This window comes from Erinaceus europaeus, chromosome 23 (assembly GCF_950295315.1).
Source record: "Erinaceus europaeus chromosome 23, mEriEur2.1, whole genome shotgun sequence".
Classification (NCBI taxonomy): Eukaryota; Metazoa; Chordata; class Mammalia; order Eulipotyphla; family Erinaceidae; genus Erinaceus; species Erinaceus europaeus.
This window is the reverse complement of record NC_080184.1, coordinates 14,842,319-14,863,020: the sequence shown is the minus strand read 5'-3', so window position 1 is coordinate 14,863,020 and position 20,702 is coordinate 14,842,319. Positions and strand designations below refer to the sequence as shown.

Sequence of the window (20,702 nt, the reverse complement as noted above, 5' to 3'; positions counted from 1 at the left end):
CTCTGAGGGGCCGTCCACACCAAGCCCCCCACATCCCCGCTGGGTGGGGTCCCCAAGCTGCGTCCAGCCAGGGGGTGGGGGGCCTGGGGCCGCTGGGGTGACCCGGCAACTCGGTGTCCCCCAAGTCCCCCGTAGGCGCTCAGCTCTCCGGGCTGCTGATGGTGCCAGGGGTACCCCGTTTCCATCCTGGGCACGGGGATCCAGGCTTCCAGCCCCAGAGACGGGGTCCCCCACCTCAGAGAGCAGGGGCTGGGGGGTGGGGTGTGGGACCCCCGCTCTCTACGGGTCTGGTGCCCTCCCCTTCTCTGGGGGTCTCCAGACTCACCGGAGCCGTGCGAGAGGCTGCACCTGGGAGCAGGCTCCTTCTTGCTGCTGCCCTGCCCCTTCCAGACACTGCCTCCCACCGCCTGCCCGGATTGACACGCCCCCAGAGCAGGAGACAGTCCTGGCATACAGGGAGGGGCTTCTAGGGAGCAGAGATGGGGTTCCGGGGCATAGGGAGGGATCCCAGAGTGTAGAAAGGGGTCCCAGGGCCTGGGGAGGGGTCTTGGGGTGTGAAGAGGGGGTCTCAGGATGCAGGAAGGGGCCCTGTGGTGGCAAAATAAGTGTGAGGAGGGCACAGGAAAAAATGATTAGGGACCGGGAGAGAGCGCAGTGGGCAGAGCACAGGCCTTGCTGGGCCTCAACCCAGGCATCACATGGGAGAGCCGTCAACAGCACCAGGGGAAGCTCCGTGGGTGGTGGAGCAGGCGGTGGGGTCTCTCGTCTCTGTATCTCTCATAAAACACAGGCATGAAGGTCAGAGAGATCTCTCTCAGCCTGTGTCAGTCTCTCTGTCTCTGCCACCAGGGCCCCGCTGGGGCTCAGCACCTGCAGGACTCCACTGTTCCAGGTGGCCGAGCACAAGGACCTGGGTTCGAGCCTCTGGTCCCCAACTCACGAGTATCTCTCTGTCTCTGTCTCTCCCTGTCAGCATGGCCCTGGGGGCAGTGGGGGGCAGAGGAACCCCGGGAGAGCATCTGGGCGCTGCCCACTGTCCTTTCTGGTCACCGCTTCCCTGTCATGTGGCCTGGCCACATTCCTGCAAGTGACACCTGGGTGCAGGGCCGCCCCACCCTGGGGACCCGCCCAGCGGAACGTCCCTCAAGTCTCGGGGTCATCACGGGGCGCCCGCCCCATCGCCAGCCCCCTTCCTGAGTCCCCCGGGGCCCCAGGCCGGACGCGAGCTGCCCCCCCAGCAACACACGGAAACGGCTCCCTTTTTCCTGTTTTATTAGAAAACTCAGTGTTTACTCCAAGAACAGTAAAAGGCCGGGTGGGGCCTGTGGGCGCGGGTGCGAGGGGCCGGGAGGGCGGGAGACCAGCTCACTGGGCAGCGCTGGCAGGCTCAGCTGCTCACGAGGTACATGCCTGCGGGTGACGGCACGTCAGGGCGGCTGGGGCACCCGGGGCTCCCCGAGACCCTCCCCGCCGGCCTTCCCACCCCGAGGCCGGGCGGCTGACGCTGGGGCGGCTACCTGTGGCAAACCTCCTCTTGACCAGCGACATGCGGTAGCCGCTGCCCACCAGCTCCAGGTCCACGCCCGACAGGGTGGCGCCCTCGCTGGTGAACTGGGCGGCCACGGGGCTGGGGGTGCTGGGCCCCGAGCTGGGCTCCCAGCTGGCGCAGAGGCAGCCCGAGCCTGGGGGGGGCCGGGGTCAGCGGGTCCGGAGGCGAGACCCTTCCCCAAGCTCCCGGGGCCCCCAGGGACATGCGGGGGCCCTGCCGCCCCATCTGGCAAGGCCTCCGCAGGCACCCCAGGCCCCACGGCCTCACCCCTTCCTCTCTGAGCCCCCACCCCCAGCGTGCAGACCCAGCCCGCCCCCGCCCGGTGCCCTCCCACACTCGCCTCCTTCCTCAGACACGTCTGGGAGCTTCCACAGCAGCCGCTTCTCCTGCAGGTTCCTGGCACGGGGGAGTTGGGTCAGAGCCGTCCGGGGACCCCCCTCCTTCACCTCCCTGCCCCTGGCCGCCGCAGGTGGGGCCTCACCAGGTGGCAGCCGGCTGCAGACGCACGTTGTTCACCGGCTCCCCGACGGGCAGCAGCACCTGCAGGTTAGTGAGGGCCGTGGGCACGGCCGTGGCGCCGGGCCGGTAGCTGTACTGCACGGAGACCTGTGTCAGGCTGGCCCCGCACTGCCAGTGGGCGCTCAGCTGCAGGGGCACCGACTGGGGGCCCGGGCGTGAGAACTGGGGTGCAGGGGGAGGGAGAAATGACGGTGACAATTGAGAACTCCTACGCGGAGCTCAAAGCCCCACGCACGACGCCCCCGTTCTCACAGCCTTCGGCCGCTTCCGGCCACACCGGCCCTGCCTGACGCCCACCACTCGGCCCCTGAACCCCCCCAGTCAGTGCACACCCTGCTGCAGGGGCGCCTCCAGCAGAGACCTATCCTGACGTCCTTGGAACCCATGTCACCCGCAGAGGGCAGAAGGCTCTCGACCCACTGTCTCACGACCTGCACACCACAGGCGCCCAGCAGAGGGCGCCAGAGCCCAGGACTGCTCTGCCTGCACTACCGAGCACGGCCAGAGGAGGGTGGGGGAGCACCATCCTGTTAGGCTGCGCTGCCTGCACTACCCATCATGTCCAGCAGAGGGCAGCAGACGTCTCATCCGCCAGATACACCACCTGCACCACCATGGCTGGCCAGCAGATGGCAGCGGAGGCCTTGTTCGCAGCATCACCTGAACTCCTCCGAGTCTCCAGAAGAGGGAAGCACATTTTTACTTAAATATTAGCGTCCAGGAGGTGGCGCAGCGGATAAAGCATGGAACTCTCAAGCATGAGGTCCTGAGTTCAATCCCCGGCAGCACATGTACCAGGGTGATGCCTGGCTCTTTCTCTCGCCTCCTATGTTTCTCATTAATAAATAAATAAAGTCTTTAAAAAATTACCACCATATGGAGAGGCAGTGCTGCACTTGATTAAGTGCACATGTTACTATGTGAAAGGACCTAGGTTTGAGCCTCCACTCCCCCTGTGGGGGAAAACTTTACGAGTGGTGGAGCAGTGTTGCATGTGTAACTATCTTTTCCCCCTCTCCCTTACCAACTTCTTTTCGTTTTAATAAGAACAGAAAGTAAGAAAGAAATGGCCGCCAGGATCAGTGGGTTTGTATTTCTGGCATGAAGTCTCGGCAATTTCCCTGGTGGTAATAAAAATTATCGTGGGAGGGAGGAGTCAGCATCGTGGCTCTGCACACAGACTCTCCTGCCTGAAGCTCAGAGGTCCCAGGTTTAATCACCAGCACCACCGTCAGCCAGGTCTCTGGTAAAAAAATTGTCATCAGGACCATGGGTTCAGTGTCTGCATGATAAAGCCATGTTCCTCGTGGCCAGTCTTTGTTTTAATTTTTCCTTTTATATGAAATAATTCCTTTTATCTGAGAGAGTATATGAGACAAGAAGTGGGGAGAAAGAGAAACACTTGCAGCCTTGCTGCACCACAGGTGAAGCTTCCCCTTGCAGGTGGTGCCCAGGGTCTTGAACCCAGGTCCTCTAGCATGGTGATGAGTGTGCTCTAGCAGGTGCATGCACCCTACCTGGCCCCAGCAAGTTCTCATTTTGCTAGACTCACCAGCTACACTATCACATGCTTCCAGAAGATGGTAGCTAAGTCTTTGTCTTTACTGTCATCTGCACAACTGCACATACCCACCAGATGGCAGCAGAGTCAATGTCATGTTAGATGGGTTTGCCCGCACTACCGCACATCTCCACAAGATGGCAGCAGAATTAATGTCCCATTAAATGGCTTTGTCCGCACTACCACAAATCCCCGGGAGATGGCAGCAGAATCAATGTCCCATTAAATGGCTTTGTCCGCACTACCACAAATCCCCGGGAGATGGCAGCAGAATCAATGTCCCATTAGATGGACTCGCCTGCACTATCACACCTCTCCACGAGGTGGCAGCAGAGTCAATGTCCGATTACATGAGACTGCCTGCAGTACCACATATCCCCACGAGATGGCAGCAGAATCAATGTCCCATTAAATGGACTCGCCTGCACTATCACACCTCTCCACGAGGTGGCAGCAGAGTCAATGTCCGATTACACGAGACTGCCTGCAGTACCACATATCCCCACGAGATGGCAGCAGAGTCAATGTCCCATTAGATGGACTTGCCTGCACTATCACACCTCTCCACGAGGTGGCAGCAGAGTCAATGTCCGATTACATGAGACTGCCTGCAGTACCACATATCCCCACGAGATGGCAGCAGAGCCAAATGTCCCATTAGATGGACTCGCCTGCACTATCACACCTCTCCACGAGGTGGCAGCAGAGTCAATGTCCGAGTACACGAGACTGCCTGCAGTACCACATATCCCCACGAGATGGCAGCAGAGCCAAATGTCCCATTAGATGGACTCGCCTGCACTATCACACCTCTCCACGAGGTGGCAGCAGAGTCAATGTCCGATTACATGAGACTGCCTGCAGTACCACATATCCCCACGAGATGGCAGCAGAGTCAATGTCCTATTACAAGGAGTTGCCCGCAGTAACACACATCCCCACGAGATGGCAGCAGTCAATGTCCTATTAGATGGGAAGCACCTGCACTACTATGTCTGTCCACCAGATGGCAGCAGTCAATGCCCCAGTAGATGGAGTTGCCTGCACTACCGTGTGTCTTCACCAGATGGCAGCAAATCCTGGTTTTGCAACCTCACCACCTGCACTGCCACAGACATCCACCGGAGGGCAGCATCCCCGCCACCCAACGGACTGCCTGCAGTACCGGGCGTCCCCACCGGAGGGCAGCAACCCAGCCGTCGCCCACCTGGTAGCGCAGCAGCACCAGGTTGAAGTAGGAAGCAGCCGGGTTCAGCTCCGCCTGGCGCTGTAAGGCGTCTGTCAGGGCACTCATATTGAGCCAGAAGTCTTTGGTCTCGGGGTCACTCTGTGAGGGGTCACTGCAGACGAGGGGAGGCCTGCAGTCACCCCAATGTTCCCAGGGTTGGGGGCGCCTCCACACCCAGCCCCCCCATCTGCACTCGGCAGGGGTAGGAGAGATCTGGGCACAGACAAGCCCAGAGAGGCTCGGCCATCGGCCATGGGACACGTGGCGGTCTCAGTCCACGGCCCCCACCTGAAGAGCAGGTCCGAGTTTGGCTGGAAGTGCTCGATGGAGGCCGTGTGCACCAGGCGGAAGCTGAGCACGGGCGGGGGCGGCGTCCCACTGAATACTCGCAGGATGCTGGCCGGGAAGGTCATGGTCAGCTCCCCCGTGACCCGGGCCAGGCAGCTGCAGGGTGGGGGGACAAACGGACAGGGGTCCACCTGAGCCTCCCCCAGGCAGCCTGACCCCTACCTATCCTATCGGGGACAAACGGACAGGGGTCCACCTGGGCCTCCCCCAGACACCCGGCCCATATCCAGGGTTCACAGTCCCCCTGGAGCCGGAGGAGGAGGGACGGTCCTTGTTCCCTGCTCTCTTTTCACTTAGGCCACCAAGATGCTCGAAGCAGGACAGTGAATTTTTTTTTTGCCTCCAGGGTTATTGCTGGGGCTCGACACCTGCACCACAAATCTACTGCTCCTGGAGGCTATTTTTCCCCTTTTGTTGCCCTTGTTGTTTTATCATTATCATTGTGGTTATTTTTATTGTTGTTATTGATGTTGTCATTGGATAAGACAGAGAAATGGAGAGAGGAGGGGAAGACAGGGCTCGTACCTGGGACTGTGGCCACGGAAGTAGGCGTGCACATACTCTGTGAAGGCGGTGGCCACGGGTAGGGCGTCCTGGGATCCCAAGACCACAGGGCTGGGTCCCCTGGATATGCCTGGGGCGGGGTTGGGGGAGGGAGAGTGGGTAGAGATCTGGAACCCCAGGACCCACCCATCCCCAATGGCTCTCCCACCCTGAAGTCTGCGTCACCCCTCAGAATAAAAGGGGGAAACTGAGGCACAGGGCGTGTGAGCCCCAGTCACCTACCATGCCCCATCTGGGGGGGGAAGCTGGGCCGGTCGGGGGCGCTGGGGGCCGAGGAGCCCAGTGGGGAGGGGCTCAGGGAGCGAGACTGGAAGCAGACAGGCCAGGTTGGGGACCCCACGGCCCCCCGCTCGCCCCGCCCCTGCCCTTGCCCCCCATCTCACCAGGTCTCCACTGCTGCGTGTGAGCGGGCAAGACGCCTGCCTGGTCCGGGGTCGGCGGGGAGGGGCAGCCAGGCCTTCCCGGGGGGCGGCGTCCAGCACGGGGTCTGGGGGCAGCGCGAGAGGGGTGACTGAGAGGCCGCCCCGTATCCCCAGCTCCAAACCAGGCGTCGGGCTGATTTGGGGGAGACCGTAAGATCTGGGGTGCTCCCCCTAACTCCCACCTGTCCACCAAGTCCTGGGCCCTCACACCCCCCTGCCAGCCCTGTATCCCCCCACCCAGCTCCCTGGGACACCCCAAATCTCACACTCAGAGGTCCCCCCAGGACTCACCTGCAGCTCCCGCCTCCAGCCCCCAGGGGCCCGGGGAGTCTGAAGTGGGCAGGGTCCGGCTTCCCCTGGTCTCGGGGGGTGGCGCTCTGCAGCCAGGAGGGCTCTGAGGGGTGCCTGGGCGGGGCACCCAGGAGTCTGGCGAGGGGCCGGGGGCCACGTGCGACGGGGAGTCCAGGCCCGAGTCCTCCACGTTCTCAGGGGATGAGGAGGAGAAGGGCGACGGGCTGGAGGTGAACCCCAGGCTGCTGGAGCCTGGGGAGCAGCAGGTGACAGAGGCTCAGCCCCAACCTGGGCCAGGCCGAGCTCCCGAGACCACGCCCACCTCGGGAGGAGGCCACGCCCACCCGAGAGGAAGCCACGCCCACTCCGGACTGCACCCGGAGACCCGCCCACCAGAGGCCACGCCCACAGCCCAGAGGAAACCGCAGTCAACGGCCCCTCCCCCAGGCCACCCACAGTGTGGATGCCTCCTCCAGGCGGCCATCACTGAACGGGGCTCCCTGTAGGCCCCTCCCAATGGTGCCGTAGCCACGCCCCTCCACGGTCTGACATCTCATGGTCCCCCGACATTCTCTTGGAGCTAGTTACCTGGGGCGCACCTCTGCTGGCCATGCCCACCCGACCCCAAGGCCACACGCACCACCCGAACCACACCTGCCCACGGATGACTCCACCCACCCAGCCCCGCCCCACCCCGCCCAAAGCCCCGCCCATAAACCAACAGGCCCCACCCACCAAGCATCCAACCCTGCCTCATCTCTCCAGCCCTCCAACCGAGTTGGCCCCGCCCTCTCACCCTATTGGCCCCCACTCTGGTAAAGCCCCGCCCACCCACCACAGACCACGCCCACCACCCAGCAAGTATGTTCAGCCTGTTCTTCCCACTAGCGTCTTCCATGACTCCACCCACCCAGTGCCCCACCCTTCACTCAGCTACTGGCCTAGGGGTCCTCCTATGGGTCCTCCCCCAGGTCCTCCTGTGGGTCCTCCTGTGAGTCCTCCCCCAGGTCCTCCTGTGGGTCCTCCTGTGGGTCCTCCCGTGGGTCCTCCCCCGCCCGCCCCTCACCGGTGAAGTCGTCCTGGTCGAAGGCGGCCTCCAGTGGCGGCCCAAACAGACTCTTGGTCAGCGGGTCCTCTGGCTGCGGGCGCTCAGCTCCACTGTGGGCACAGGGTCCTTCACCTGCTCTGCCCCGGCTGTGCTGCCCCCGGGAAACCCTTCCCACAGGGTGAGAAATGGGGAGACGGGGGCCCCAGGCCCCCCAGAACCCACCTGCTGGTCCTGGGTGCCGAGCGCGGCCTCTGTGGCCTCCCCACCGTGTCCCCTAGGAGAGAGCAGTCCCGCATTCCTCACGCTCTTGGGCGGACTCCTACTCGCCAACTAAGCCTCAGCTCAGAAGCCCCTCACCGCGCAGGGCCCCCCTTCAATTTTCAGGGCGGCCCAGAACGAGGGTCAGAGTGAGCAGCCTCCCTCCACCCCAACCCGTGCCCACTACTCACGGGACGACTGACGCTTCATGGTGCCCTGTGGAGAGAGGGGTCAGGGGATCAAGGGTCCGGGGAGCCCTGCCCACTACCCCCACCCTGGGACCTGCCTCACCCCTGGCCCAGGAGGCAGGATGAGGCTGCTGGCCGTGGCCCTGAGTTGCGCGGCTGCCGCCTCCAGGCTGCCTGCAGGATTGCGGGCGGGGGCCGGCTTGATTTGCACGATAAACTTGCGTGGCTCGTCATCATCGAAGTCCGAGTCGCTGGAGGAGAAGCGGGAGGAGGGCTCGGCCGTGCGTGCACCGGGTCAAGGGCCATGTGGGGTCTCTAGGGCCCCCCCACACCCCTCTCACACCAGGGCCCTGTGTAAGCCTTTTCCCAAGGCTGTTCTGCTTCTGATTGGTGAACTCCTATTCAGCCCCAATCCTGGTGGCCCCTCCTCCAGGAAGTCCTCTGTCCTGCACCCCTCCGCTAGAGGATATTGTTCTGATTCACATCAGGTCGAACCGTAAAGCCTTCTTCATCCACCTCTGGACACGTCTGGGGAGGCAAGGGGTGCTGGAGATGCCCTCTAACTGTCCACCCGGCTCAGCCCACTGCCCCGCCCTGCCCCACCCAGGTGATGAGCGGGGCTGGGAGGTCAAGGTAACGGCCCAACCTAAGGTTAAACCCCCACCCCCAGCTCCGGGCTGCAGACACAGAGGGTTAGGGGCGCTCCCCCCTCCCCGTCAGCACTCACCCCGGAATCGGGCTCCTGGGATCCTCTGGAAACAGAGAGAGGGGTCAGTGTTAGGAACAGATACGGGGTCTCTGAGAAGGGGGAGTCCCTGGGAAGCTCCTGGTGCAGCTAATGACATGGTGGTGCGCTGGCCCATCCACCCCAATCGGCGGGGGGGGGGTATCTAGCCTGGGGAGGGTCTTACACAGCAGTGGGGGGCTCCCGCTCGCGCCGGCTGAGCCCCGGGAGGCGGAAGGCCTTGGCTCCCCGCAGACGCTTCATGGCTGAGGACAGAGGGACTGGGGTGAGCCCCGGGGGCCCCCTTCAGCTGCCCCCCGTCGGAGCCTGGGCCGGGGGAGGGTCACTTGCCTTCCTGCAGGGCAGCTGCGCTGTAAGCCTCGAAGTCCACAGGCCCTGAGAGAGATGGGGTGTCAGCCGGCACGCGGTGGGGGGGCACCCCGAGGGCTTGGGGGCGTGGTGTTTCTGGGGGGCACTCAGTGGATGGGCTGCCAAGCCAGGAGGCGGGACCGGCCCAGGGCAGCGGGGGCCTCACCCGGCCTGTTCTGCCCGGTGCCCTTGGTCTCGGCGAATTTGCGCAGCAGCGTGTCCACACCCACGTTCTCAATGTTCTGCCGGAACTCCTCGTGCACCTGCGCGGGTGGGGCGCTGTGGGCGGGGCAATCGCAGGCCCCGCCCCACCCAGTCCCTCTGCTGGGCCCCGCCCATGGCGCCTAGGCCCCGCCCCTGAGCAACACCCCACTCCCTGGGCCTCGACCCTGCCCGCTTACTGGGCCCATCTGTCCCTCAGCCCTGCCCCTATCTGCTGGAACCCCTACTCTCATCTCCTGCCCCCCCACCCCGTCTTCTGTGCCCGCCCCCTGCACATGGGCCCCGCCTCCGCACACCTGCCCGATCTGCACATGCGTGTCCTCCACCGAGTGTGCGTAGGACCCCATGAGCGCCTTCATGTGACGTAGGTGCGTCTCCTCCAGGGCCTGGAAGCGCTGGGGGGGTGGGGGGTCCAGGAGCTTCAGGTGGGGGCGCCGTGACCCTGGGACCCGCCTTCTTCCGGCATTCTCCCCAGGATGAGTGGGGGGCTCCCTGAGACCCCCAGCCCGTGCACACAACCGACCGACTGGCTGGAGTCTTTGGGGGGCGGCTCTGGGCCTGGGCTTCTCCGGCCTGGCTGGGGGGCTGGGGGCCCCTCTACCTGCGCTGAGTCCAGCATCTTTTGCTCGAAGTCTGCACGGGCCACGTTGTACTTGTCCACAGAGCGCCGCAGGCTCTCGGCCGCCTTCCTGGTCTTGGCCTCTGCCTGGGAAGAGGGGGGTCCCTCAGCAGGGGTGGCACTGGACAGGCTCCCCAGGGCTAGGTCCCCAGGCTCCGGGGGAGGGTGGCACCTTGTCCATCTCCTTCGGGCTGGTGGTCTCCCTGCGCAGCCTCTCCTGGTCCAGACAACGGTGCAGGTAGTTGTCACGAGACTTGGGCAACAGCTGGCTGACCCCCGCCAACATCTGGACAGCGTCCAGTGTCCCCCCGGCTTCCTCCTTGCACTGCGGGGGGCACGGCTGTCACCCGACGCCCCTAGGGAGGGGACAGCACGGACACCGCAGCTTCCCAGCCCCCCACCCCTTCAGTCTGAGTCAGTCTCCCCTGTCTCTATCCAGTAATAAACAAACAAATTTTAAGAAGAATTAAATCAGGGGGCGGGCAGGTAGCGGCACCCCTGCTTAAGCACACACATTACACTGTGCAAGGCCCCGGGTTTGAGCCCCCAGGCCCCACTTGCAGGGGGGAAGCTTCTCGAGTGCTGAAATAAGGCTGCAAGAATCTCTGTCTGTCTCCCTCTTTGTCTCCACTCCCCTCTCAATTTCTCTTTGTCTCTATCCAAAAATAAATACATGATTTCTTTTAAAGAGAATTTTAAAAGGTGTCTACATCAGGCTGTGGAGACAGCTCAAGCGGTCAGCGCACCAGCTTGCAGACCTGAGTCCACAGGTTCAAGTTCTGGAGCGTCTTTCAGCCAAAGCTGGACTGACACTCTCTCTCTCTCTCTCTCTACCGCTTGTCCACATACGAGGTGAGATCATGACTTACTGGTGACGTGTCTGTGTATGCAGGTCACCTGTCTGCTGTGTTCTGCCCTCGCCCCACCCTTAGGGTTTTTTGCCGTCAGCCTCTCACCCCTGTTTAGACCGAGCTCACTCACTGTCAACCAAAACCAAGTCAGCAACCGCCAACTATTCACTCCTGGTGCCCGTCCCCCGTCCCCTGCCCTGGAGCGTGACACCTTCTCATCTGTAGTGGCGAGTCTAATCCTGGGTCTCTCACCTCGCTCTCTCAGCCTGCACACTCTCTGAGCCAGGAGCGCTCGCTCACGGGTCCTTGTGACTTTGCTTGTGATGGAGAGGAACTCCATCTCGACATTTTTTTCTCTCTCTTTCCCTCCCTTTTTTTTAACTACCTGTGTGCCTCACCCCCCCAAGCCTCCCCCTTGTGGCCCCGCCCCTCCCGCCTGGCCACTCCCCTGCGGCCCCACCCCTCCTGCCTGGCCACTCCCCTGAGGCCCCGCCCCCTCACCACCCCTCCCCTCCCCTTGTGGCCCCGCCCCTCCCGCCTGGCCACTCCCCTGCGGCCCCGCCCCTCCCGCCTGGCCACTCCCCTGCGGCCCCGCCCCCCCGCACCTTCTTGTGGGCCCGGCCCTGCTCCTCCCCGTAGCGCAGCACGTCCTTGATGAGCTCCTGCAGCTTGCGAGTGAGCTCCAGGTGACACAGCGCCAGCTTGTCCGAGGACACGCGGAAGACCTCCCACAGCGGGGCGAAGGTCCTGCGGGCAGCGCGGGGCTCGCAGGTGCGCCCCCACCCAGGCTCTGCTCCCCCCCCCTCTCTCTCTCATAAAGCTCAGGTCTCGAAACCGTCCAGTGCGCCTGGGAGGCAGCTCGCTGGCAGAGTACACGTCTTGCCAGTTGAGGGGCCCTGGGTTCGAGCCCCACACCATTTATCACCTGGGGAAGCCCCCGGGATGGTGCATCAGCGTTGCACCCCCCCCCTGCTTTTCCTATCGCAAGTCAAATGGGCCGGGAGATGGATGACCCACTAGGTTGCACACCTGAGTAGGTGCAAGGACGCGGCCACTACACGGGAGCACCGCGCACAGGGACGCTTCTGGAGCGGAGCTGGGGTGTCTCTCCTTCTCTGCCACCTCTCCCCTCTATCTCTTGCTCTGACTGAAGTGACCCTGAGGGTAGGGGTCCCCACACTCACCCCATGGGGGTTCCGTTGCTGGCCAGCTTGGAAAGTTTCGCCATGGCCTTTGAGTAGGTCTCCTCGATGGTGGCCCTGGGTTCGAGGATGGGGAGATGCTGGAGAGGGTTCTGGGCTCTTGTAGGTGCGGGGGAGGGGCTTCCCCGGGCCTCAGTTTCCCCAACCACAACACCTGAGCAGTGGCTCTCAGAGGGGAAGGGCCTTCCATGCGTGAGGCTCTGGGTTCAAGCCCTGGCACCACATGGGGGCACCATGGGCCGCACCAGAGGAAGCTCTATGGACGGTGGGAGGTCTCTCCCCCAAATAAGGACTTGGGGTGGTGGGCGTGGCTGAGGGTGTGGGCGTGGCCTGGGGCGCTGGGGGGCCTCACCGCTCCCGGATGAACTCGGCCAACTCCTTGGTGGCCACGGGCCCCTGCTTCACGCTGTGGTAGAGGACCTCGAAGCCGTGGTTCTTGTCCCCCTACAGGGATGAGGGGAGGGAGGATGCAGGGAGCTGCCCGTTGCCTGGCAACAGAGTCCTGGACCACCGAGCAAGCCCCTCCCCCAGCCTGCAGGGATTGGCTCCAGCCCTGGCCAGTCAGGCTGCTGCACTGTCCCCAGCCGCAGGGATTGGCTCCCTGGGGTGAAGGTTGGTCCAATCAGAAAGAGGCCTGGGGTTCTGACTCCAGACTGGAAGGCGAGACCACGCCATTGGCTTGCTGTCTCTCTGCAGCTGCATCTCTGGTCCCTTCTGTCTACATCCTTCCAGAAGTGAGGGGTGACCTGGGGCTGTGGCCTGGGAGATAGAGCAGCGGCTGAACACTGGACTCGGGAGCGGAAGGCTCTAGGTTTGATCCCCGGGCCTTGCATGGAGTTTGGCAAAACTCCCATCTCTTTCCCCTTCTTTCTCTCTCATGCCAATAAGCAGCTAAATCTCTCCCTCTTTCTCTCTCTTCATTTATTTTTAATCAGTGACATCTGGACCCAGAAGGAAGTGGATCTTGGGAGAGACACTGGACTTGAGAAAATTTAAATGAGAAAGAGTCCTTGTAATTATTTCACAAGGAGGGGGGTGGTGGTGCACCTGGCTGAGCGCACACACGACAGTTCACAAGGACCGGGCTTGGGCCTCGAGCCTCGGGCCCCACCTGCAGGGAGAGACTCCACAAGCGGCAGAGCAGGGCTGCAGGTGTCTCTGTCTCTCTCCCTCCCCCACCCCTCTCAATTTCTGTCTCTATCCAGAAATAAATAAAAATATTAAAGGGGAAAAAAAGAGAGAGAGAAACCAGAGCACCACGTGGAACCTCTGGGTGCCGAGGTCTTCAAGTAAGGTGCTCTGTCATCCACACCTCATTCATTCATTCATTCATTCATACATTCACTGGTCATTGCCGGGCCTCACGACTCCTGGTGGAATTTCAGGCAGGAAGAGAGAGGGCCGACGGGGGAAATGGGTCAGCTGCTACAGCACTGGTTTTGCAGACCTGGGGTCCAGATATGATCACAGCACCAGCCTTTGCCACATAAGCAGGGCTCAGGCCTCTCTCTCTCTTACACACACACACACACACACACACACACACACACACACACACAAATAAACTTAAGCTATAAGCACAGCCAGGGCTGCCTCCACTCCAGTCTCCCGGATGAGGCCCTCACTCTAGAAAACCTCTTGGCTCCCTGTCGCCTGCCAGCCAAGCTCCTACAGCCTGAGCCTGGCCTTTGCCTTGTCACTGGGGAACCGGCGAGATCCTTCCTCTCTCCTGGTCTTGATTCTTCCACATGGTGAGTGAGAACAAGCCCCCCACCCCGATGGCCCGGTGAGGGTCTATACTGGCCTCTTGGACAGCCCCACCCAGGGGACCCTCGGGGACGGTGCGCCAGGCACCACATCTGAGCAGCACTGGCCACTAAGCACTGGCTCCCTTCCTGGCCTGAGGCTGCCCACAGTGGCGCCGCCACCCCCAGCTCACCGGCGGGAAGCCCGGGCCCCTTCCTGGCCAGCTTGGGGCCAAGTACCACCCAGCTAGAGGCCACAAGGACTCAGAACTAGCACCTTGGGGGCGTGGTGCTCCTGGTTTGACGGCAGAGTGGTGCCCTGGCCTCTCTCTATATACAATGACAAAAACAAAGCTTAAAAAACGTGGGGTCCTGGTGGGGGCGCACCCAGTTAAGCACACACATTACAGTGCTCAAGGACCGGGTTCAAGCCCTTGCTCCCCATCTGCAGGGGGGAAGCTTCCAGAGCAGCAGAGCAGGGCTGCAGGGGTCTCTGTGGTCCTCTTTCTTTTCCTTCTCAATAAACAGGCGTTTGAAGTGAGCTAACTGACAGCACAGCATGGTGCTGGTCAGACCCTGGGGCCGCCTCCCGCATCCCAGGAGGGAAACTGAGGCCAGGCGCCTTTTAGCCCTGCTCCGGGTGGGGGCAGAGGCGTCTCTCTCCTGCAATCGCCCCCAAAGCCAGGGTGCGTCTTGCTGGAATATAAATAGCTATACACCTATTCAGCCCCATCACCCGGCAGGCGGCAGGCTTGTGGGGGTGGCTGCTGGGAGTCCTCATCACTCACCCCTGCTTCCGACCCCTGGGGAGGACTCAGTGAGGGGGGTGCCCTGCCCCCCAAGAGGGCCATTCCAAAGGAGGCCTGGGGGAATGAGGCCCCAGGCAGCCAGGCTGCGGCCCCTTTAAGAAAGTCCAGGCCTGGGTGAGAGGAACCCCAGCTGGGGAGGAGGGAGCCCGCCTGTTGCCAGGGGTAACCGGTTGCTTAGCAACAGGCTTCTAATGGCTAAGCAGCCCTGGGAAAGGGGAGGCTTCCCTGGCCTCCTGTACCCCCCATGCCACACCCTGCACCACTCTTCACCTGCAAGTCTCAGCCCACTGCTGCCTCCATCTGCCTCCTCCAGGCAGCCCCCAGGCCTGACCCTGTCCTGAGCCTGCAGGGCTGCTTCTGCACCAGAATGGTGGTCTCTCAGCATTGGGTGGGGGGTGTCAGAGGCCTTAGCACCTCTCAGAATCAGCTAGACGTGGGGTGGCAGGGCGGGGGAATGGATGGATAGATGATGGATGGATGGTGGATGGATGATGGATGACGGATGATGGATGGATGACAGATGAATGGAGGATAGGTGGAGGATGAATGATGGATGGTGGATGATGGATGGATGATGGATGATGGATGGATGGATGATGGATGAATGGTTGATGGATGAATGATTGATGGATGGGTGGATAGATGATGGATGGATGATGGATGGGTTGATGGATGGATGATAGATGGATGATGGATAGATGGAGGATGGGTGGATGGATGGATGATGGATTGATGAATGGATGATGGATGGATGGATGGATGATGGATGGATGATGGATGGATGGATGATGGATGGATGGATGATGGATGGATGATGGATGGATGGATGGAGGATGGGTGGATGGATGATGAATGGATGATGGATGATGGATGGATGGATGATGGATGAATAAGACTGCTTCATAGCTTCATAGGGTCAGCATTTCAGTGATGTTCAGAAACCCCTGAGTGTCCCGGGAGGTGGTACAGTGGGTAGAGCGCTGGTCTCTCAAGCATGAGGTCCTGAGTTGGCCGCCTGTGCCAGAGGGCAGCTCTGCTCCCCGCCCCCACTCGTCACTGGACAAATACAGTGACTCCAAGAGAAAGTGGAAAGAGCGCCAGGGGCCCGGCAGGCTTCACTCTCACATGTGGGGTCCTGACTTCAAACCCTGGCACCACATCTGCCCCCCGCCACACACCTAGTAACAGGCTCCGAGGAGAGAAGAAACCCCTAGTCAACCAGGCTGGAACGACCTTGGAAGCTGCAGCTCAGTCCAGCCTGGGTCTGAGCCTGGTCCCTGCCTTCTCTCCACAGTGTCAGGTCTTGGGGTCCTGCCCGAGGCCTCAGTTTCCCCGCTCTTCAAGCTATCACTTATTCCCAGTTACTAAACCCACTTTAGCTTCTCCCTTCTTTCCAGGTGCCCCCCCCCACCTCCAGAAAAGTCCCCACCACCTTACCCGGATCCCCCAACAAAATAAGAGTGGGCGGAACATACCCAAAAATGCTCTGCAAAGTATGACATTCTGGCGGCCTGGATGAATCCTGGAGGCTCCAGGGATGTGACTCCTGTCTGGAAAGAGGCAGGCTTGAGCTGCCGGGGTCAGAGGAGGGGAAACACCGACTGTCCTTTCTCAGAGGGGGACCCCAGACCTGCAGGGAGAGGCCAGGTGAGCAAGGAGCCCAAGGCTGCGCCCAGCCACCCGCGTGGGGGCCACGGTCCTTCCAATGTCTCCGCCCGTCCCCCAGGGCCTGGCATTCACCTGATGGTTGAGTCACAGCCCAGCTCCGTGCCTCAGTTTCCCCATCTGCAAAGCAGGAGGAGGGGTGAGGTCGGCGGGGGCACCCTAGGCCTCCCCACCTTGGGGACTGGGCACAGCGTCCCCGGCAGGCTCTGGGTGGCACCCTTGTCACCGGAGCTCACAGCCTTCATCCATAATTCACAGCCCGCAGCAGCCGGAATCTGCAGGCAGCAGGCAGGGACAGGCCCCGCCTTCCCGCAAGGCTGCCTTCCCCCAGCCTCAGTTTCCCCAAAGTTAACTGTCCCCACGGTCATCCAGTCCCTCTGCCCTGTCTAGGTAGGGAAGCAGAGTGGAGACAGACACCCTGGCACCACAGGGTCAGAGTGAGACTGCAGAGGGCAGAAGGATGGACCCAAAGCGGGCGGCATGGGGCCTGGGGTTTGAGCCATGAGCAGGAGTTCACCAGGCACAAAATCAACCTGACAAGCACTACCCTCTCTGAGTTTTCTGAGTCCCCAAGCAGTGCCCTGGCCCCCACCCGGCAAGCGAGGGTGCGTCTGGAGCCCCGTGGGCTGGGAGCCATCCCCTCGGGCTGGGAAGCCAGACACACACACACCGAGGCCTGGGGCCTGACCCCACTTGACAGACGGGGCGGACCCAGTGCCACCAGCCCTGTCCCCTGCCCCCTCCCCCGCCAGGCCATCCAGGAAGTGACAGCTGTGTGGTTCCCCAAACCCGGAGGGGTTGCTGGGGGGGGCTCACCAGGAGAGGGGCCGGGCTCCACCGCCAGACACGCGGCCCTGCCACTTCCGTGGTGGGGACAGGAAGCTGAGGCCACGCCCTGCACCCAACCGTCACCCCCCCCCAACACCACCGGCAGCCACACCCCGAGGCTCACAGGGCCCTGGGGGCTGAGGAGTCAGGACACCCACACCCGGGACCCATCCCAGGGGGGAGGATGCCTGCTCACGGAAGTGGAGACTGAGGCTCGAACCCAGGGCCCCGAGTCAGGGCTTCCGAGAGCTGGGTGCGGGGGGGGGGGGGGGGGGGGGGGGGGGGCTCTTCGTCTGTGTGGGTCCCTCCCTCCAATCAGAAAGACAAGAAGACATTCAAAGGATTTCTTGAACCCCAAGGCTCGCGCAGTCTCTCCCTCTCTCTGTCTCTCAATTATTTTTTCATTTATATACATGTATTTTAACTATTTTTTTTTTAGATTTTATTATTTATTTATTCATGAGAAAGATAGGAGAAGAGAAAGAACCAGACGTCACTCTGGTCCATGTGCTACTGGGGATTGCAGGAGAGTCTGTTTGCAGAACAACTACCAACTATTGCTATTGCTATTAGTATTAGTAATATTTTCCCCAGAACGTCATGCTTGAGAGTCCAGTGCTTTATCCACTGTGCCACCTCCCGGGCCACCATGTATTTTAACTATTTATCTTAATGAGAGAGATACAAAGAGAAAGAGAGATCAAGACAGAGACAGCCACAGAGAAAGACATCAGAGCCCTGCTGAGCTCTGGCTAATGGTGGTGCTGGGGACTGAACCCGGGACCTCAGAGCCTCAGGCAGGAGAGTCTGTGTGCAGAACCATTATTACTATTACTATTACTATTATTTTCCCCAGAGCCCTGCTGAGCTCTGGCTGATGGTGGTGCAGGGGATTGAACCCGGGACCTCAGAGCCTCAGGCAGTAGGGTCTTTTGCAGAGCCATCATTCTGTCTCCCCGGCACTTTACATTTTAAAACATGCATTGATATTTATCAGAGAGAGAAGCAGAGCCTCTGTCTCGCACAAGTGATGCCGGGAATCGAACCCAGGATCTCAGGCCTGAGAGTCCAAGGCAAATGATTCCGACTATTTGTTTCATATGAGATAAAGTGTTTCACAGACAAGAGAGACAGAGGCAGAGACAGAGACAGGCAGCGCAGGGGACAGCACGCACAGGGAGCCTGGGACAGGCCAGCCTCGTACCCCACCGCTGAGCTGTCTCCCGACTTTTTCCTCTTCTGATGTGAGGATCACAGCACCGTCATGGGCCCCCTAAAGTCTAGGGCTGGGGCCCCAGAAGCCAGTTCAGCCCCCAAGGACCTCGTCAGAGCCCAGAGACAGACAGACAGACAGCAGTGGCCACGCCCCCACCCTTAGGCTGTGGGAACTGGGGGGTGGGCACATCCCAGGAGCCCTGGGCAGCATCCCGGGAATGCCACCTGCCCTGCCCCCAGAAGGCACCCCCCCAAGTCCCAGGAGCAATGCTAAGCAAAGATGGCGGCTGGGGGAGGGCTGGGGGGCCCTGAGCTGTCTGGGGGACCCCTTGGGTGACTTGGGACCCCCACCACACCTGTCTGCACACAGCAAAGTCAGAACTTTTTTATTGGGGGGAAGGGGCTTCCCAGTGGGAGGCAAGTGTCCTCTCTAGGATGCGCCTCCAGTAGGGAAACAGAGGAACCGTCCCCCCCCCAGACCCAGCGACTCCCTTCTCTGTCACCGTGACCCCATTTAGGACCTGGGAGGACATAATTAGTGCCACCGCGGTCACACCTGTGTTTACGGGGCTCCCTGCCTCCCACGGCTGCTCTGATCTCAGCACCCCCAAAAGAGGAAGTCACCCCATTTCAGACGGGGACGCCCGCGCCTGGGGGCACGTGCGGGGTGCCCGGCCCAGCACCCCCCACCCAGGGTGGGAGAGGTCAGGGGACAGGCTGCCTGCCGGGACCCACCCACAGACAGGCTGTCCCCCGCGTGGGTGCTGGTATGTGGGTCAGGGCGTGTAGGGTGCCCTACCGGCCCCGCGTCCAAGGACAGACCCGGCTCCTGCCCCCACGCTGACCACCCCCCACCTGCATTTTGCAGTAAACTAAGGCTTGGGGTCCCTTTAGACGTTCACCCCGAGACTCCAACAGCTCAAGTCGACGGCTGAGGACGCCCCGAGTTCAAGAAGGGGCGCCGAGGTTCCAGGATCTCTGCGGAGCAGGCTCCAGAGCCCCCCAAACCCGACTTGCAAAGGGGAGAGAACCAGGTCCAGGCAGGAGCTGTCACCCACCAAGGTCACCGGCCGGCCAGGTGGCGGGGAGCCGCCTCCAGGTCCCCCCACTGCGGCTGCGGCCCGGGGGCCCGGGGTCCCATCCCAGCAGATGGCGGGGCTCCCCCACCCCCAGGCGCCTCCGCACCCGCTCACCGCCCGCCTCCGGCCCACCTCGGTTTATTTTCATGCCGGGACAGATGCCGCCTGCCCACACCCCACCCGGGCGCCCGAGGACACCCCAGTCTTGGTGCAGGAGCCTCCGAGCCACCCCGGCGCACCGACAGATGCCTGGAGGGTCGTCTGCGAGGAGGCCGGAGCTGGGGTCCCGCGTGCAGGGGGCCGGGGCACCCCCAGACCCGCGGCAGGGCCAGAGGAGAAAAGGGGAGGGGTCCGTTCCTCTGCCTGGTGGGGTGGGGGGTCCAGGCTCAGCGGCGGGTCTCCCCTGGGCTGTCCTCCTGGACACCCCGCTTTCTGCATGGGCGCCCGCAGCCCTGCTCCCCAGCCGGGCTTAGAATAAAGGGAGCCGGGGAAGGGTCCCCGTCGCAGCCCTGCCTCGTCCTCCGCCAGCTCTGCTGCAGGCCCGACCCAGGATTGGGGGGGGTCCCCGCGATCGCTCATGAACCCCGAGGTCGCCCGGGTGGGGGACAGCTTCCCCCTCCAGGAAGCCCCCCCCTCCGCCCACCGCGCCCCAGCCCACCCCACCCCTCCTCTCCCGTGCACGGCTCGCCATCCCGGACCCCCCCGCGGCCGCCGGGACCGGGGACGCGTCCCGCAGGTGCAGCCAAGGGTCCCCGAGCCCCGGTGCGGGTCCCACTCACCCCTGCAGGCGACCCCGCGCCGCCACCTGCGGATCCGGCGCTGCCACCGCGCGCCCCGCCCTCCCTCCGCCCTGCGGCGCGCCAGGCCCCACCCACAGAAGGGCGTGGCTCGTACAGGCCCCGCCCCCAGGCGGTTTCTCGAGGAGCGGGGCGTACCCCGGGCCGGCGGCGCCTGTGATTGGACGGCGGCGCAACACGCCGCCCACACCGATCGGCTGAACCCGCGCCGCGCTTCTTGTGGCCCCGCCCATTCCCCAGCTCCCGCGACACCGCCCGCGGGTCATTTGCAAAATTTAAAGAGACAGGCGGTGCTTTTTGCCGGAAGGAGGGCACAGGTGAATGCCCCTTAATGAGGGGGCGCCGAGCAGGTGTTCCCTACGGAGAGGCACCCCCCCACTGCTGCATCTCATGAATCTGAAGTCTGGGCCCTCCCTCCAGGCCCCTTGAAATAAGGACCCCCCCTCACTGTGGCCCTCCCTGGGGACACCAGCTGCTCCCCCCCAGGCCACCAGCTCAGCAAAGGGAACCAGGGCGCCCCGCTCACCACCCACCCGGGGGCGCCACCTGCAGCTGCAAACAACTCCAGATTTTAGGGTTTTGCTTTTCTTTTTAATACAGG

The 20,702-nt window shown here is 62.3% G+C and overlaps 1 protein-coding gene across 5 annotated transcripts; it reads right to left on the bottom strand.

Moving 5' to 3' along the window:
* Positions 1 to 1,255: 1,255 nt before the first annotated feature.
* Positions 1,256 to 20,179, bottom strand: FCHO1 (FCH and mu domain containing endocytic adaptor 1). Of its 5 annotated transcripts, none has more exons than XM_060182301.1 (28): positions 20,084 to 20,179; positions 16,258 to 16,302; positions 15,993 to 16,067; positions 12,316 to 12,407; positions 11,946 to 12,020; positions 11,367 to 11,508; positions 10,083 to 10,235; positions 9,893 to 9,997; positions 9,588 to 9,686; positions 9,236 to 9,332; positions 9,052 to 9,096; positions 8,888 to 8,966; positions 8,704 to 8,728; positions 8,447 to 8,522; positions 8,080 to 8,261; positions 7,980 to 8,004; positions 7,753 to 7,804; positions 7,549 to 7,640; positions 6,483 to 6,734; positions 6,153 to 6,256; positions 5,992 to 6,076; positions 5,731 to 5,839; positions 5,146 to 5,301; positions 4,837 to 4,969; positions 2,031 to 2,230; positions 1,890 to 1,945; positions 1,518 to 1,682; positions 1,256 to 1,410 (listed from the first exon to the last, which is right to left on the bottom strand). In XM_060182301.1, the coding sequence occupies exons 3-28, from the start codon at positions 16,017 to 16,019 to the stop codon at positions 1,388 to 1,390; spliced, it is 2,649 nt and encodes an 882-aa protein (XP_060038284.1). In that variant the 5' UTR covers positions 16,020 to 16,067; positions 16,258 to 16,302; positions 20,084 to 20,179; the 3' UTR covers positions 1,256 to 1,387. The 5 variants fall into 5 exon arrangements, with proteins under 5 accessions (XP_060038284.1, XP_007533284.2, XP_060038285.1 ...); XM_007533222.3 differs by having other exon boundaries at positions 8,447 to 8,504; XM_060182302.1 differs by lacking the exon at positions 20,084 to 20,179 and adding an exon at positions 16,999 to 17,059.
* Between the last annotated feature and the right edge of the window lie 523 nt (positions 20,180 to 20,702).